Here is a 19,125-nt window from a genome sequence, read left to right on the forward strand (position 1 = left end):
CTAAATCAAATCGAGAAAAAATATTCAATATTATGTTGGAGAGGATGCCAGGAGGTGGGCACTTATGTTCACATGTGGTGGGCATGTAAATGTGTACAAAACTTTTGGCAATTGGTGTATAAAGAGATAAAAGAGATAACTGGAATAAGTTTAGAGTTATCCCCGAGCGTAGCACTGTTGTCCATATACGACGGGGTGAACTGCACACAACCTATTAAGGATTTGATCACGAACTTATTAACAGCAGCAAGATTAATAATAGCTAGGAAATGGAAGATACAAAGTGAATATCAGATTGAGGAATGGTATAAGGAACTATGGGACATAGCCATCAATGATAAATTAACATGTAATATTAAAATAGAAAAAGGAAGATGTAATTATAATGAATTTGAGATCATATGGAAACCATTTTTGGAATTTGTTTTGTTAAGAGGGAAAGGATGTACACCTGTACAAGAAATATTACAATTTTGGGAACAGGGATGAAGGCGTAGTTGGTCCTGGTGATGGTTGCACTGTTGTTTTATTTAATGTAATGTAACTAATAATAATAATAATAAAAAATAAAATTAAAAAACAACAACACTATAATATATATATATATATATATATATATATATATATATATATATTAGGATAGAATAGAAGAAAAGACATTAAGAAGCGAGAAATGAGCGAAAAGAGGAAAGATTTAGAGTAAAAGAAGGATTTTAAAGAGAAAAATGCTAAGAGGTTTTGGTTATATGGTCTGAGCACAATGGCGGACGACGAAGAACTGAGGTAAGGGCGGGAACCCCATGGACATGCGCGGTAGCGTGGGGGAGGGGTTCCCGCCAAAAACGTTCCACTCAGCTATAGAAGGTTCCAGTCTGGTCTCTGCGCAGGCGCAAAGCCCATATGTGTGATGCATAGAGACCACGAAGAAGAACTAGGGGGGATCCGCACGTCGCTCCCAGAGCACTTCTATGCGACCCCAGTGCACCCCGAAAACGATAGTCTGACTTCCCTGTAAAAGAAACGAGGAAGAGCTGTCCATGCCGCCGCCGCTGCCGACGACGACAACGAGGAGAGGAGAGCTCGGCAAAAGAAGGCGGGGTGAAGAGCGGAAGAAGCTCTCTACCCCGCCTTCTTTTGCCGAGCTCTCCTCGCCGGCGGAGAGCTCTCCTCGTCGTCGTCATCGGCATGGACGGCTCTTCCTCGTTTCTTTTACAGGGAAGTCAGACTATTGTTTTTGGGGTGTACTGGGGTCGCATAGAAATCTCTGGGAGCGACGTGCGGATCCCCTCTGAGTCTGAAACTTCTCAAATGGAGAAAACAGCCGGATGGGGTGAGAGATGTTTAACTGCTCAGAGAACTTAGGCTACTGGGTGGTATAGAAATGCAGTAAATACATAAATATATAAATAACTGCTGTCTGCCGAAACAAAATCATTCTTCCAAGCTGCTTTTTTCCCTAAAGGAGAAACATATAGGTCACTCAAGGAGAAAAGTAGCTGGGGAAAGAAGTGTTTTTAGTGAATAAGTGGGTCACAAAGAAGGGACAAAGGAGCCCCTTCCTCCGGTCCTCAGCTCAACCTCACCCACACCTGCCATGCAGCTGGGCGGGGGACCTGTTGGGAAAAAACAATAATAGGCTATGTGTAGTTCTGACAAGGAAAAAGGAGACCCACCCCTTGCCTAGTGCACCTAACATCGTGCCAACTGTGTGCTACAGAGATTCTTTCTGCCGGCAACCAATAGAATCTGTTTCTTTGTTCACACATATCACAAGTCAAGGAGTTCTTGGAAGTAGAAACTCTCCCCTGGAGAGGCCTACCTGTACATGGCCACCTGTGTCTCCTGTCACTATGAGGCTGTGCATATCCCAGTCCATCACTTCGATGAAGCAGCAGCATGAAATTGTGGCTCCAGGGCTGAAGGTAGCATTGACTTCTGCTAGAGGCTGCCCATTGATATTCCATACATAGAGGGTCATTCCAGCACATGAGGCAATATCACCCTAAAATATATCACAGTTTGTCACTGTAGAGCATACAGTATGACAACGTTAGGCATCAGTGCAACATCAGTGCAAACAAGTGTTTTGACATCCAGCAATTCAACATCACAGCGAATGATAGAGAAAGGTTGAGAGTGGGCTGGGGTGGGTGGGTCATATCTCAATGTTGTGCATACAGAAGGTCCCAGATTCAGTCCCTAGCCCTGTCCAGTTGTTGTTTTTAAGTACCTGGGAGCAGGTGATGAACAAGACCCTCCTGCCTGAAACGACGGAGAGCCACTGGGCTCACCTTCGCCAGGCTTTTACCATGATTCTGCTCCAGCCCCCGTTGATCATGTCAGGTGACACGTGCTGCTCCCAGTGGCTAATGCGGCATTTCTTGCCTTACACCCTTTTTAAAAAAAATTCTACTTGTGGCAGGTTTTCCAGTTACAATGGCTTCAGTGCAGTTTGGGAGTCTTGTGTGAACTGAACTGCCTTCGCTGCACGCTGCTGGAGCAGCAGTAATTGGCGGAAGGGAAAGTGGAGGGGAGGGCATGGGGAGAGCGGAGTTACGTCTACCCAAAGAGCGGGAGAGCAAAAGAGTGGAAGGAGGGAACCTTTGACTTCTCCCTACGCTGACCATGGTGTGTGTGTGCATCCCACTTTCTACACACCTTGGAATATGAAGGGGGCTGGGTCTCTCCTTTGTATTTTCTTTGTCTCAAGGAACAAGGAGCTGGCATAGATAACCCTACCTACTTAGAAGTAAATCACATTGCTTTCAATGCGACTTGCTCCTGAGAAAGACAGCAGGTTGCTTTTGGGTTCCCTTTAAATCTATCTATCTATCTATCTATCTATCTATCTATCTATCTATCTCCAGGCAGCATCCTTAACCTTTGATGAAATGCAGACTTCTATGCACAGCTTTATCATACAACCTCTCCAGGGGTAGATCTCATTTGAAAAGAAGTGGCATTACCCCGGCTAATGAAAAGCAACAAAAAATGTTGAATGGAGATATACTGGTGGAGGAGGTTGAGAAATCCATTAAACACTTGAAACATAAGAGAGCTCCCGGCCTTGAAGGATTTGGAAGCTCTTTTTATATAAAAAAAGTTATGGATGACACCTAGGCTTGCTCAGCTTTTTTATAAGATCTGGCAAGGCAAGGATCCCCTGCCCCCTGAGTGTCCAGGAAAATAGTAATACCAAAACTGGAAAAGACAATGCAAAGGAGGGGGGGGTCCTATTGCCCAATCACATTACTTAATCAGGCTCAAAAAATCTTATCTATCTTAGTTCAACAATTAAATCAGGTGGTAGGCAACCTAACTCATGTAGCTCAATTTGGATTTCCCCCCAAAAGACATATATCAGACCCGATACGACAGGTCTTAAATATTATCTATGATGAAACCAGAAAAGGTCACCCATTGTCATTAATTTTACTCGACATATTCAAGGCCTTTGACTGTCTTGAATGGCAATACTTGTTAAGAGTCCTAAACTATTATCTGCTAGGAACCAAATTTGTGACTGCAATTTCCAAATTATATGCTGCTAATACTGCAACAGTGCGTACTAATGATATAGACTCTCCACCTATCAGCTTGGAACGGGGAACAAAACAAAGCTGCCCCTTGTCACCTCTGGTCTTCACCCTCTGTCTGGAACCATTGGCTAATATTATATGTCCACACCCAGGTATTATCGGATATAGAGGAGGGGGTGAAGAATATGATTAATACCTATGACATGATAATTATGCTGGGAGACCCACATCAATCAGTTTCTAACCTAAAGAAAGAACTTGAAAAATTCAGACAAGTGGCAGGTTTAAAAGTTAATTATGAAAGATCTACTATCATGTCATACAATGTTCACCCCAACCATCAACACTTTATTAGCCATACCTTGGGAACATCAATTTGTAGAACTTCCTTTAGATACCTGGTGTGGCGTTACCCACATTTCTATTCCCTTAGGTATGTCTGCGTGAGTATGTCTAGAGAGTACGGAATGTTGGACTGAGTGGGTGTGGCTGGTGATGCTGTGGAAAGGGGGAGGAGTCTATATAGGGTGGAGCTGAGTAGTCTGAAGTGTTTGGTTGGTGATTGAGTTTGGAGGGTAGATGTGTTTAGCTGTGTGATTTCTTGTCAGGAGTTGTGAGAGGAGTGAGTGAAAATAACAGGAGAGAATGAAGGAACTTGAATTAGAGAAATTGAAATTAGAAAAAAACGAGACAAGAAGGTGATAGAGAGCTGAGGAGAGCAGATTTACAATAGCAGGAAAGGGTAGAATTAAAAAGACTTGCTTTGGAAAGAAAGAAATTTGAGAGGGAGGATCAAAGGAGGACTGAGGAGGAAGCTAGAACTCCTAAGTTATCTCCTAAAGATTCTATCCCTTATATAGAGGGAGAAGAGCCTCAAAATTTCTTCAACACTTTTGAAAAAGCAGTCATGTTGTGGGAAGTAAGTCCACAGGATTATATGAAGTTTATTCTGAACCTGATAAAAGGAGACTGAGGCCTTAGCTAGACCTAAGGATTATCCCAGGCAAATGGAGGGGTCATTCCTGCCTGCTCCCAGGATCCCCTGTGTCATTTGGATGCACAGGGATGATCCTGGGACAATCCCGGGATAAAGGCCTGGTCTAGCCATCGCCTTAGCTGACATTTTTAATAGTTTTCCTGTGGGGAAAACTCTTGATTTTAATACATTTAAAGCAGCCGTGTACAAAAGGTTTCGTTATGGGCCTGAATATTTCTGAAAGAAATTTAGAAGCATTAATGATGCTTCAGCTAAATCTTATGTGGAGTTAGGACATCGGTTAGCTGACTATTTTGGAAAATGGATTGCTTGTGCTGAGGTAAAAACCCAACACGATTTAGTTGATCTGATGATCAAGGATCAACTGGTTTTCAAATACCTGCATTGAGCAGGGGGTTGGGCTCAATGGCCTTTTAGGCCCCTTCCAACTCTACTATTCTATGATTCTATACCTCAGGACATAAAATTGATGGTTAGGGACAGAAACCCTAAGACTTATCAGGATGCAGCTTCGCTAGCAGATCACTTTTCTTTGAACCGGAGCTATAATATGGCAGGCAAGTCTGGAAGAGAGACTAATGGGAAGCCTGTGCATGAGCCTAGAGAGTTCAGAAAAGAAACTGAGGAAAATAAAAGTCAGTTACCAACAGAAAAGGTGGGAAATACCACAAAACCTTTGTTTGGCAAAACAGATCTCACTTGCCATCATTGTGGGCTTGTAGGACATATAAGACCTCAATGTCCCAGGCTTAAGGATGAGAAGGGAAAAAGTATCTTGGTCAGGAGGATGCATGTGGATAAAGATCCTGAGCACGCTAAGAGTCCACAGTGTTATATGTTAAAGTGGGGTGACAGGCAAGAGTCAGATCAGTCCTTGTGGGAGGAGGTGACTGTGAATGGAAGGGAACATAAGGCTGTTCTCAATTCAGGGGCTCTTATTTCACTTAATAGAAAAGATTTGGTAAAACCTGAAGAAATTGGTCAGTTACTATAAAACCTGTGGGAGGGCCTACTTTTGGGATCCCAGTAGTGGAAATGGAGGTTACCTGGAGGGGTTTTAAGGAAAAGTTTTCGCTTTGGACTGATTTGTACCTGTTTTGATTCACTTCAGATCTGTTTCAAAACCCTCCAAATAACCCTGATTCACTTCAGATTCATGATTCGGATCTGAGGCGGTGGACAGCCCTAGTTATTTCAGAGTGCAGTAGCAGAGGGGGCTGTGGAGAGGGGCAGGAAACAAGCCTTCTCACATTCACTGGGCAGAGTAGATGGGACTTTCAGTTTTACTCCGCCCACCTGGAAAGAGAAGCATTTTCATCTAACCCATCTAACCCATGAGAGAAGGTTTTTATGTGCCATATACTCTGCGTTTCTTGCTCCTTGTGTCCCTTGAGGACCAAATCGATTTCATGAAAATCCGGATAAAACGTATTCGGCCAGTCAGAATAGAGAAAAGAAATGGTGGGCCAAACTGTTTCACTACAAGACAGTGTCCGGTCTGCTTATATGATGCAATAGCCTTGCTGAAGTTAAGTTAGTCTGGATCTGGTCAGTACCTAAAAGAGGGATCCTCCTGGGATCTATGTATGCAACCTCAAGCTCTACTTTCAGGGTGGGGTAAGTGTAATTAATAGCAAATATATGAAGACAGCCTCCTTACCACATCTATTCCAACATTCACTACAGCTGGTGATGCTAATAGACTCATTAAAATAGTTTAAATCTAAGAGGACAGGATCTATGGACCCTACAGAACCTGTAACATATCCAAGTCAACTACTTTATGAGACAAACATCATTGAAATCATCATTCCCTCTAACTGTATCTGCCAATGGCTTCATAGCCAAAAATGGTTCATAAGTAGGTCACTGCATGCTCTGCTAAACCCCAAGGTATGCAGAAGTGCAAAATATCTCCGCTGTGGCACCCCGGTTGTGGAATGAGCTCCCCAGAGAGGTCCGCCTGGCGCCTACACTGTACTCCTTTCGTCGCCAGCTGAAGACCTTTTTATTCACTCAGTATTTTAACACTTAATTTTAACTTAAATTTAAATTATACTGTTTTAACTCTGTATTTTAACCTTATATCAATTTTGCTGCGTGGTTTTATCCTTGTTGTGCTTTTTATATTGTATTTTGTATTTGTATTTTTAACTTGTTGGTTGTTTTATGATGGTTTTAATTTTTGTGAACCGCCCAGAGAGCTTCGGCTATTGGGCGGTATAGAAATGTAATAAATAAATAAAAATAAATAAATAAATATCTAAAAGTAACTCCCCAAGTGGGCAAAAATTCAGCTCGAAGAGGACTATCCATCACTGGGCTGCATGGAGGCAAAGCACATGGGCAAAGAAAGGTGATTGCCTGAAACTTAGCTGCAATGGCAGAACAGGCTTCACTCCAAGGAAGTGAGATCGTGTGGTACAGAACCATCAAATGTCCACGGCTTTGATTGCAATACAAAATTTCTGATGATAGCTAAAAGTGGGCTAGTTGGAACAACTATTAGGTGGATTCAGAGTTGGCTACAGAATTGAACTCAAAGAGTGCTTTTCAACGGAACCTTCTCAAACTGGGGGAGGTAATGAGTGGGGTACTGTGCAGGAACGCTTATCAAATTTGCAGATGACACAAAATTGGGTGGGATAGCTAATACCCTGGAAGACAGAAACAAACTTCAAAGTGATCTTGATAGGTTGGAGTGCTGAACTGAAAACAACAGAATTAAATTTAATAGGGATAAATGCCAAGTTCTACATCTAGGAAATAGAAACCTTGGCTCAGCAATACTAAAAATGAGAAGGATCTTGGAATTGTTAATCACAAGCTGAATATGAGCCAACAGTGCGGTATGGCTGCAAGGAAGGTAAATGCTATTTTGGGCCGCATTCATAGAAGTATAGCTTCCAAATTGCATGAGGTACTGGTTCCTCTCTCTTCGGCCCTGGTTAGACCTCATCTAGAGTATTGCATCCAGTTCTGGGGTCCACAATTCAAGAAGGATGCAGACAAGCTGGAGCGTGGTCAGAGGAGGGCAACCAGGATGATCAGGGGTCTGGAAACAAAGCCCTATGAAGAGAGACTGAAAGAACTGGGCCTGTTTAGCCTGGAGAAGAGAAGATTGTGGGGAGACATGATAGCACTCTTCAAATACTTAAAAGGTTGTCACCCAGAGGAGGGCCAGGATCTCTTCTCGATCCTCCCAGAGTGCAGGGCACGGAATAACAGGCTCAGGTTACAGGAAGCCAGATTCCAGCTGGACATCAGGAAAAACATTGAGAGCCTTTTGGCTGCGGTGCGGGATAAAAATACTCTAAATAAATAAATAAACTTCCTGACTGTTAGAGCAGTACGACAATGGAACCAGTTACCTAGGGAGGTTGTGGGCTCTCCCACACTAGAGGCCTTCAAGAGGCAGCTGGACAACCATCTGTCGGGGATGCTTTAGGGTAGATTCCTGCATTGAGCAGGGGGTTGGACTTGATGGCCTTATAGGCCCTGTCCAACTCTACTATTCTATGATTCTATGATTCCATTACATCCACAGCATTCCCACAGTCCACAAGGGAGATTACCTGATCAAAAAATCAAATTAGTCTGATAGGATTTGTTCCTGACAAATCCATGTTGGCTTGTAGTAATCACTGCATTGTTTTCAAGGTGCTTACAGATTGACTTCTTTATAATCTGCTTCAGAATTTTCCCAGGGATGGATGTCAGACTGACTGGTCTGTAGTCACTACAACTGCCTCTACATAAAAGTGCTTGCACCCTTGCTTGGTTTAGACTGGGTTCCAGTTTTACATCATTGTTCAAGTAATCTTTTAAAAATAGTCTATGAGAAGGCGGGTTAACGAGTGGTGGGTGAACTCTCCTTAGTTCAATTCAGTATTTAGTTTTGTAAACTGAGCCAAAAATAAAATAAAATACCCATTTTGAGCCAAATTCTGAATTCAGACTTCGCTGCACTCATGATAATGTCATCGGGAGTAGAATTAAATCCAAATGTTTCCCTTAAATCCCCAGCTGTGCATACCATTGCAGACTTTAAGGCACAAAGAAGCAAAGGAGTGGGGTGGATTACAGCTATGGGGCCCCCATGTACAGTTCTGGCCGCTGCACTTCAAAAAGGATATTGCAGAGTTGGTCATGGTGCAGCTCTTTGCCTGCCTTGGTTCTCATCATGCAGGAGGTGGCAGAGATTGGGCAAGATGGGAGGCTGTGCATAGAGACCATGGGATGAATGTGGGAGTGAATGAGAAAAATGAAGGGAAGATACTGCTGCTGGGATAATGAAACCCAGGTAACAAATCTATTAAATAAATACATTAAAAAGTTGGGGTCTACTATTTTTTATTGAGGAGTAACAAATAAATGCAGAGGGTGGTGGGGTCGATTCAAACAAAGTGAAGAATTTAGAAGAATAAATCACATGATGGAATTTATCAAATCCTAGCCTTGCTTAAAACTTAATTTTAAAAATTAAGTGAAACAGTGCATAAAAATTAAATGTATTGAAACGGTCCAGTTAGACTGCAAAGATATACATAAGTACCTGGTAGTATGGTCACATTGAGCTCAATAGGCTTTACTTACATCCACTGCACTCTACCTATTTATATTGAATTTTAATTTGATTTGAATGGAGGTAATAGTATGTTGATTGACTTCAATGGGAGTACTTATAACTGAAAGGAAACTGATTTTGGAATAGGATGTCATCTGGGAGTAAATTAATTGAATAAGACCACCTTTTATCAGCTTAGGCTGATATACCAATTGCGCCCTTATCTGGACAGAGATAGCCTAGCTACAGTTATCCATGCTCTCAGAACCTCTCGTTTGGATTACTACAATGCGTTATGTGGGGCTGCCTTTGAAACCGGTCCGGAAACTTCAACTGGTACAAAACAGGGCAGCACGGTTACTAACAGGGAATAGCCGACGAGACCACATTACGCCAGTCCTTTTCCAGATTCATTGGCTGCCAGTCCAGGTCCGGGCCCGATTCAAAGTGCTGGTATTAACACTTAAAGCCCTAAACGGCTTGGGGCCAGGCTAGCTGAAGGAACGCCTCCTCCGTATGTACCTGCCTAAGGTCATCGTCAGGGGTGCTTCTCCGCAAGCCCCTGCCAAAGGAAGTGAGGCAGGTGGCTACCAGGAGGAGGGCCTTCTCTGCTGTGGCACCCCGGCTGTGGAATGAGCTCCCTAAGGAGGTTCGCTTGGCACCGACATTATATGCTTTTAGACGCCGGGTGAAGGCCTTTTTATTCTCCCAGCATTTTAACAGTCTATAAATAAATTTTAACTATAATTAAAATTATAGTTAATTTTAAATTTATAAATAAATTTATAAATTTAATAATCTATAAATAAGTTTTATTTATAGATAAGTCTATAGATAAGTTTATAAATAAGTTTTAAATTTGTAATTTTGCATTGCTGCTGTTTTTATCTGGTTGAGCTTTTATACTGTATTTTATATTATGGTTTTATGCTGTTGTTTTATAGTTTGAATGTTTTTAATTTTTGTGAACCGCTCAGAGAGCTCCAGCTATTACGCGGTTTAGAAATGTAATAAATAAATAAATAAATAAATATTCGGGTGATCTTGGCTGGGCTGCAAATTAATGTAAGAATTTTGGGGTGATTTGGGTGGGAAATTGTTTGCTTTCAGAGAAATCTAAGTCCTAATAATTACTTTTAAATTATCACATATACATTATATGCAAATTAATATCCTCATTTGTCCTGTGGTTATAATCTATTTTGGCAGTGCTTATTTGGCCACCCAAACCCTTTGCCTGTCTGCTAGTTTGCAGTTTCCGTTCAGTGTCCTACCCTCCCTCACCCCACACATATCTTCTCCACATAAGCCACCCGGAAGGGCAGGAATGTGAATGTACCCTTTTCCTCTGCTGATTCTCCAATCCAAATCGTTCTCCTGGAAGAGGGTTTTCCAGTTTTAAAAGTGGCATTGGGCAGATTTTACCACATCTATATATAACACATTTAGTTTGGTCTTAAGCTGCTTTGCAGAAAGTAAGAAAAGGGGGGCAAGAAGTATGAGAATTTAGTTCATGTTCACAAATCATGTCCCGTTTCCAACTCTGAATGCAAACCAGAACTCAATTCTCAGTAATTTTTGCAATTTCCTGAACTTGCGTCCACGTTAAAAAAATGTGCACAAGTGCAATTAAACCCCCACTCACATTTTCATGTTTTAGCCTGTGGGGGGAAATTTTTTCAGTTATGCACTTTTCAAAATGTGCACGTTCCTGAAAGGAAAAGAAAAGATGTTTGTTCAGGAATGCAAATAAGGTGAACCAAGCTTTGAGAAAGAATTTTGAGAATCACAATGAACTTGGACGTTGTATGTTCGTCCAGCCCTAGCAAGAAGAGGAAATCAAGATAGTTTCCCTTTTTCCCCCTTGTAAAAAGTTGGCTGGTGCAGATATGACCTTTGGCTGGGGGAAGAAAGTTCCAGTTTTGTCTAACTGGAACCAGACAATGAAATGCACGCAGAAGGTCATATGTAACCAAACACAGGAATGCAAAAGCTGAAAGCTGAATGCAGCTTGGAGAGAACAGCCTGTAACAATTCTCCTCCTCCTGTTCAGCTCCTCGACCTCAGAGGCCGCTTTTAGTGCCCCCTCTCAGCATTAAGGATACTATTAGAACCCTCTGTAAAAAGAAAAAATCAATCTGTCGCGCCTCAGGATGGTTTCTTGCAGGGAAGGGCACCCATTAAGTCATCATGAAATGTTCATGGATGTGTCAAGAGAACGATGATAAATGAATACCTTACCGTTAAATCATTGATAGCAACAGCAGAGAGGCATGCCTCGTGGGCAGGAAGCTGGGTGATGTGTGTCAGCTGATTCAAGTCCCAGATGATGCAGGACCTGTCAGCAGATCCACTCACAATGAGGCTGTAGGATGTGGAGGCAGCCAAGCAGGTCACGGGCTGCACATGGCCGTACAAAGGCTGGGGAACAAAGACAGCAAAGACAGCAACAAAGGGAGACACGAATTTAGGAGCAAACCCAGACATATTCTTCTGTTTGCAAAGATAAATGATCTATTCCACAAGGCAAGAGAAATACTGTTCAGAGAATGGAGAACATGGAGTGAAGAAAGGGCACCATCCCTTCTTTGATACAGGGAATGAAGAAACAGATGTGAAGGGTTACTTGGCACAAAGGCACAACACAAGAGAGATTCGATCACACAGTAATCTCCCATGAGGACGGGCACCACAATTCCAAATGTGTTGCAAAAGAGAACTCCCTGCCATGCTCCCAATCCTGAATTTGAGGAATTATCCTAATTCAAAGTGGAGGAAATGTGAAAGCAATAAAAGATTAGGGATGTGCTCTGCTTCTAATCGGACCGGCGAATTAGAAGCGGAGCGGGGTGCTTCGCCTCCCCTTAAGGTGGAGGCGAAGAGGATTGGGGGGCCGGCGGAGCGTGGCGAAGAGGATCGAGGTGAAGGCGGATCCTTCGCCTCGATCCGGAGCTCCACCGGAAAGGTAAGTGGGGTTTACCGGGCCCTGCCGCTGTCGCTGTCGCCCATGCGGCGACAGCAGCAGGGCCCGGTAAACCCCCCCTCCTCTCCCTAACCTGCCTCCGTCCGCGGTCCCTCAGCTTCTTCAATTGAGCCCGCGGTTCAACCAGGAAGTCTAGGCCGCACTTGCGGCCCAGACTTCCTGGCTGAACCGCGGGCTCAATTGAAGAAGCCGACGGACTGCGGACGGAGGCAGGTAAGGCCCCCCTCCCCCTTGGTCCCTTACTGGGCTCTGCTGCCGTCGCCACACGGGCGGCGACGGCAGCAGGGCCCGGTAACCCCCCCGCCCTCCTCTCCCGGCCTTACCTGGCACCACTCCCCTCCACTGCGGAGCTCCGATTCGGAGCCGGAACTCCGCGGCGAAGAGGAGAGGAGTATGGGCGGCGCGGAGCGGCGCAGAGCGGAGCAGGCCGATCCGAAATTTTTGGATCGGCCCGCGGGGCGGAGCGGGGGGTCCGTGCACACCCCTATAAAAGATGTACGTATATTAGACAGCTTTTGCTAAATTTTAGAGTGGCACTGATTTATTTATTTTCTAAAAAAAATGATTTGAAACAATGTCTGGGTTTGTGCAACATGCTAACCCAGAGATTGAGTGTGGGTTGTTGTTGAACTGCAGATTATTTGTTGAACTATCGATTAGTGTGTTGTCTGAACCCAGGAAATTTTCTGCATGGTGGCTTGTTAACCATGCAGTGTGGTGTATTTTTCTCTAACAAGGCACCTTAAGAGCCCATGGTTTGTTGCTGGGTTATTCAAGGTAATTATTTCCTGCATTGAGCAGGGGGGTTGGCCTTATAGACCCCTTCCAACTCTACTATTCTATGATTCTAATAAGCCACACTGCATAGTTAACAAGTCTCCCTGTGGAAAATGTGCTGGGTTTAGACAATGCACTAACCTACAGTTGAACAAACAACCCACGGTTCAACAACAACAACAACACACTCAACCACTGAATGTGGGTTATCATGTTGTGTGAACAATCCTGATATAATCAAACATTCTCTTAGAATTGTAACATTATCAGCAGCTCTAAAACGCAACAGTGGCTTCTGTGAAAAACAGAAAATCTATGTTAGGAATTAGAAAAGGGTCCGAAAATAAAACTGCCAATTCCACAATGTCTCTATACACATCTATGATGCAACCATACGTGGAATAATGTGGCCAGTTCAGGTCACTGCAGCTCAAAATAGCACTGGAAAAGGGCAGGGCTGGCCAACAGAGACTGAAGCAACTCCCCTACACGGAACGACTGCAATGTTTAGCTTCCACGAAAAAAAAAAAAAAAAAAAAAGTGAGTAAGGGGGGGAGGCACAATGATGCATATGAAATTATGCATGATGTGGAAAAAGAGAATAAAGGGAAATTTTTCTTCTCTCATAATACTAAAACCTTGGATCACCTAAAGAAGCAGAATGGTGGGAGCTTCAGGACAGCGAAACGGACAAACCTCTGCACAAAGCACATGGTTAAGCTATGGAACGTGGTGATGGCTGCCAACTTAATGAGATGGCTTTAAAGAGAGATTAGACAATTCCATGGATGACAAAAGTAATAAATGCCTACTGCTCATGATGTGCGCATGCTGCCTCTGCTATCAGGGCCCCATGCCTTGGCACAACCATTGCTGGGGAAGGGGCTCCATGGGAGAGGGGCTCTTCTTGCCCTGGCATCCTGATTACGGGCTTCACATAAGCCACTGGGTTGGCCACTGTAGGTTACCCTAGGATGGACTAGCCAAGCCTTTGGTGTGACTCAGCATAGCTCTTTTGGGGTTCTTATGATCCGCTTGTGATGCTTACAGGGACAGCGCTGATAAATTAAACATTGTATGCATTAAAACAATGCTTTCCTGTTATTGCACTTAATACTTAGAGCCACTTTACTGAGGCCCTGCGTTCTACGCAGTTTTCCCCCAGCAGCTGTGTTTTGTTAAAAACCAACAACCTTGGGGCCAAACCTACACGCAAAACATCATGAGTCATTTCACCCATAGGTAAAACAGGGAGATCAGAGTGGGAAACGTTGATCTCATTCTGCATTTCTAAATCCGACTGCCAGCCACTGTACTCCAAGCAATTACTCTAAGCCATCTGTCAGGGATGCTTAGGTGGATTCCTGCAATGAGCTGGGGGTTGGACTCGATGGCCTTAGAGGCCCCTTCCAACTCTACAGTTCTATGATTTGAGTGTAAATTCATTTCCCCTCTGTCATATGGCCCTTAGATGACAGGGGGCACAAAAATATTTTCTAATTTGAGGCAATGTCAGCATCATAATTCTGAAGCTTTCATTAAAAGCACACCACTAACAGCTGCTTTAAGTCCATTTGTGAACATAATCAATCTTTAAAGTGAACAGCTTTCATAAAGATGCCATCTTCTATCTTTGTGGAATGTTTTTTCTGCAGCTGCCAAAATATTATCTGCTTTTGAATCCATCGAACGAACCAGCCTTTAAACTCCCAAAGCATCTAAGAATGAAAACACAGTAAGCCCAAACAATATTGAAAACTTAAATAAATGAAAAAATAAAAATAAATGGGATTAATCAATTATACACCCAGTTCCACAGCAAAACATCTCCAGCTGTGCCAAAATAGCTAACAAACAACTTTCAAAATTGGAAGATCTTAATGCTTCTTGTAAAACCTTGGAACCAGAATCACCACTCTTGAAAAGGAAAAATGAGAAACCCATGGCTTTGTTTCCTGTTTTCTCCGTTTTAGGGAGAGAGAATGGCTTGTAACGGGTTGCCTTCAGATAATGTCTCCAGGCTGTTAGATGTGTGTTTTCCTGGCATTGCCCCTGGCACTTCATCTGGTATGTTCTATTGTTTCACAAAGCCTCCATGGGCAAAGGATGAATGGAAGCTAGCAGCAAAAGGTGCAAGCCAGTAGCACTCGATGGATTTAAGGCTCATGATTCCTGCATGGAGCAAGGGGTTGGACTCGATGGCCTTGTAGGCCCCTTCCAACTCTGCTATTCTATGATTCTATGATTCTATGACCCCATGTGCCCCCTCTACTATAACAAAGTTAATTCAGAGTTGGTCTTTTTCATTGCTCTGTTGCATTGCTCAATGAACCACATTGCTCAGTTACCTAGGGAGGTGGTGGGCTCTCCCACACTAGAGGCATTCAAGAGGCAGCTGGACAACCATCTGTCAGGGATGCTTTAGGGTGGATTCCTGCATTGAGCAGGGGGGGTGGACTCAATGGCCTTGGAGGCCCCTTCCAACTCTGCTATTCTATGATTCTATGATTCTATGTTTTGCCTGGTACACCACCCGCCCCTCATATCTATTCCTAGCACTCTGGGGTTGAACCTGAACATGTTCAGGATCATGACTTTTCTATCTGCTTGTGCTACCTTGTTGCCTTGTATATCCAGGTGGAACTTCATATCCTGTAGAACATGCGGTGCTGCATTTAAGCAATGTCCATTTCAGTGGTGTATTGGGAGTTGGGCCACTTGCCAGGTGACCTCAACACTGCATGTGTAGCTGCAGTATCTTTGCATGTCCCCTGGAGGTCTAGGGAGCCCAGGCCTTCACACTCGAGTAAGTAGCGCAGCAGGAATAGGCCCTGCAGTGCCTGTGGTCACCCATTTGCCTGCAGACAACTTTCTTGGTGCCATCAAGTTGCCCTAACCCCTCCCACTTTTTTCAAGTTAACAAATAGGTTTCTGTTGCTGAAAAGTGTGAATAATAATAATAATAATAATAATAATAATAATAATAATGATGATGTTGGGGATCAGACTACACCTCTGCCTTGTACTTAGTCTTTTGGACTGTCCTCCATTTCTTAATTCTGTTTGTTGCAACCTCCCTCAGAACCATTCTGTAGGGCTCTGGGGTTCCTAATAATGGCTTTGACTGCTGACAGCTAGCCTTGGTCGCGATGGGAATGAAGAACCTGGTGTGCTGTGGTATTTTGGACTGAGATGATTATTCCGTTCTGCATTAGTGGCATGAAGCTGAGACAATACATTGCCCTCTATCAATGTCCAAGGGACTGTGAACAACCAGGAAGTGGACACCATTGCTTTCCCACTCCTCTGAGAGCATCATCATATGGGGGAAATCACATTTCCTTACCGTCACCTCTCCACCAGTGCTTCTGTCCCTCATTACTTCTTCTTTCGAAAGAGGAAATAAACAACATGCACATGGCCCATTCAGCAGGCTGCTTTGATTGTGCTGTTTCTCCTGCACACAGCAGGAGGTAGTAGCAAGTTCCATTTTTTTTTAAAAAAAAAAAAGTTGGATTATAAGGGATCTATTTTGCTACAGAAAAATGAGCAGAAGGAGCAGGAGGAGTGCAATAGCTGGACATCATCATTTAAAGGTGCACATCCATAAGTGGGCAGTAGCAAGTGTGCAATAAAACACTTGTCTGATGAACCTCTGAAACAGGTAAACAGGCGAGCACCAGCTTTATTTCTCTCTCTTTCTCCTGATATTGCTCTAAATCGTTTCATGACAGTGATGTTTATGATTAACTAAAATGTTTGAGAAAACAATGTAGTTCAACTTCACTCTTATTATGGATTTTTGAATGCAGGTAAAATAAGTATCGTCATGGAATCAGGTTCTCTTTCATTTTCATCACACTGACTTTCATTTCGCTGACTTTCCTTTCATCCAGAATATGTTTCTGTCATCTTGTTTTGTCATGTTGTGCTCAAATTGTGTATAATGTATTTCTGGCTTCTTCTTTTTTACTCATTAGAAGTGTTTTTTCAGTAAAAGCACCTCATTACCAGCAGGCATCATGGCTAATGATTTTAATACTGTCATAAACTTCTCTAGCTGAATCTCTCATGGTGGTACCAACCACTCCATGTATTTCGAAGAAACTGTGATGACAATTGTGTTTGTGTGTGTGTGTATGTAGCATTGTTGTATACTGGTAATGTTTCCTCAATAGAGTTATAACCAATCATTGCTCTGTGTCAGAAAACAGGCTAAATGGAGAAAATGCTGGTGTATAATATGCTAAAGACAGACCACAGCTCAGCCTCCATAAGTAAAATCTACGAAACAACTTTTTCCATGCCTGGTTTACAGATTTTGCAGTGTGTGTTCTGCACCTCTTTTCCGTTATGCTCTCAAAAATCATGTCAATCCATCATGGGGGTATTTTCTGGTCACTTTGAGCCCTTTTGGGTCCTAAATGGGCAAAAAGTGTCAAACGTATTGTCCCAAACGAATACTATGTATCTTCCGACATTGTTTTACATAAATAAGGTGCTTTTTCAGTGAAAGCTACTCATCCCAGGTGGCCATTGTGGCTGTTAATTTTACTAGCATTATAGGCTATCAAAAAAGACCACCTCATTTATTCACTCCAGATGGTAACAGTCAGCCCATTTTCAGATCCCTGGCCCACAGACTACATTATTTTGCAAACTTTGACAAGATCTACAGTACTGCTTTATAACAGTATTGAAGTGCAGTGACAACTGTTTGGGCACAATCCACATTCCATATATCATTTTCAAATCATTTTCATAGTGTTATATCAACATGGAGCGTCTGGCCTTTTCCAAGAGTCTGCCCAAAAAGTGATGAATAGTATACAAGCCTCAGGTAAGGGAAACAGTTTGTTGCCTCTGTCTTTCTGCAGAGCTGAACCAAGAAGAGCAGACAGCAGAAGTAGCAGCCCTTTCCTTCAAAATGTTCCTGGGGATATATGTTGTGGCCACACAACTTTCCCTATAATGCTCCGAAGTTAAAGATGAATTCTGTAGGATGGGGTATAGAAACTCTTTCAGCCTGGGAGAAAAAGATTTTGGAGACACTTTCAGAGGACACATTCCAGTGGTGGGCAAGACTGAAGGCAAAAGGTGAGGCCAAATTATCCAAAGTAACAGTACAACGTAGTGTATAGTAGGGCTGTGATCCGCTTTTCTTTGGTTTGGAGAAGCAATAGCGAAGCGGGAGGCTTCACCTCCATTATAGGTGGAGAAGAGAGTTGGGGGGCTAGCGAAGCATAGTGAAGAGAAGCGGCCACAAGCAAATTGATCCTCTTTTCACGAAGCTCTCGGCCCTCCATTTTGGATATTTTTCCCCATAGGATTGCATTGCGGAAAAGATTAGCGTATAACTTTTTTGAATCCCTGAAACTTGCTGTGCTTAGATAGTGGTGGTTGGGGGTCATTTTGTGGAGATGTTCAGACTTTGTCGTCCTGCGGTTTGCTTGCTATTAATTTGTTTAGAATGGCTTAAAGCAGGAGGGGATAAGGTTTTTTTTAAGCAATGACAGGCAGATTCAACTCCCAAACATGATCACCTGATGAAGCATCCTCCAATCTCAATGCTGGAAGGGGGGAATAAGCAAAACGGGATACTTAGTAACTTGGGATACTGGGTAACCTTTCTTTCTTTGTCTGAATGGACTTTTTCCAGTGTTTTTTGAAGCAGTAGTCCCACCAAACGCACAAACACAGCCTTAAATCATATACTAAGTAAATGAATAACAGATAGGAAACACAGCACTGCTACCCACCCTAACCTTGGTGAACAACTGAATAGATGTGGTGCAAGGGGATGATGTCCATAGGGCATGTGGATGTGTGCAGTGCACACTCCTGCCATTGGAAGGTCATCAGAACCCTCCAAAGGTTAGCCAGTAAAGCTAATATATGCCTCTCATGAGTTGAAGTGTGCAGTAGCTTCTGAAAGACTGGTACCTAGACAGGACCAGTCAAATTGGCACAGTTCCCCCTCCCCCTGGGCACGTCCACTTTCCTCTTACTGGTAAAAGACAGACATAGCCATTTTTTTAAAAAAAAAAAATCTTCTTGTTGATGTGATTCAGCAACACTGCTGCAGTGCTTTTAATTCCCCCCCTGCTGTGTTTATTTATTTATTTATTTATTAAATTTATATACCACCCCATAGCCAAAGCTCTCCTGGCTTTCCCTCTTCAGTGAAGTCAGGCAGGCTTTCATTGTGGTTTAACTTCTTATTTATTATTATTATTATTATTATTATTATTATTATTATTAT

At 43.0% G+C, this 19,125-nt stretch overlaps 1 protein-coding gene across 1 annotated transcript in view; it reads right to left on the minus strand.

The window, feature by feature from the left end:
* Positions 1 to 19,125, minus strand: part of LOC134399367 (WD repeat- and FYVE domain-containing protein 4-like) — a 116,911-nt gene that overhangs the window by 35,040 nt on the left and 62,746 nt on the right. Inside the window, exons 10-11 of the mRNA XM_063127390.1 lie at positions 11,345 to 11,524; positions 1,820 to 2,002 (exon numbers count right to left, since the gene is read on the minus strand). Of these exons, the coding sequence (XP_062983460.1) occupies positions 1,820 to 2,002; positions 11,345 to 11,524 (363 nt within the window). The remainder of the gene's footprint in view (positions 1 to 1,819; positions 2,003 to 11,344; positions 11,525 to 19,125) is intronic.

The sequence above is a fragment of the Elgaria multicarinata genome, chromosome 5 (assembly GCF_023053635.1).
Source record: "Elgaria multicarinata webbii isolate HBS135686 ecotype San Diego chromosome 5, rElgMul1.1.pri, whole genome shotgun sequence".
NCBI classification, from domain to species: Eukaryota; Metazoa; Chordata; class Lepidosauria; order Squamata; family Anguidae; genus Elgaria; species Elgaria multicarinata.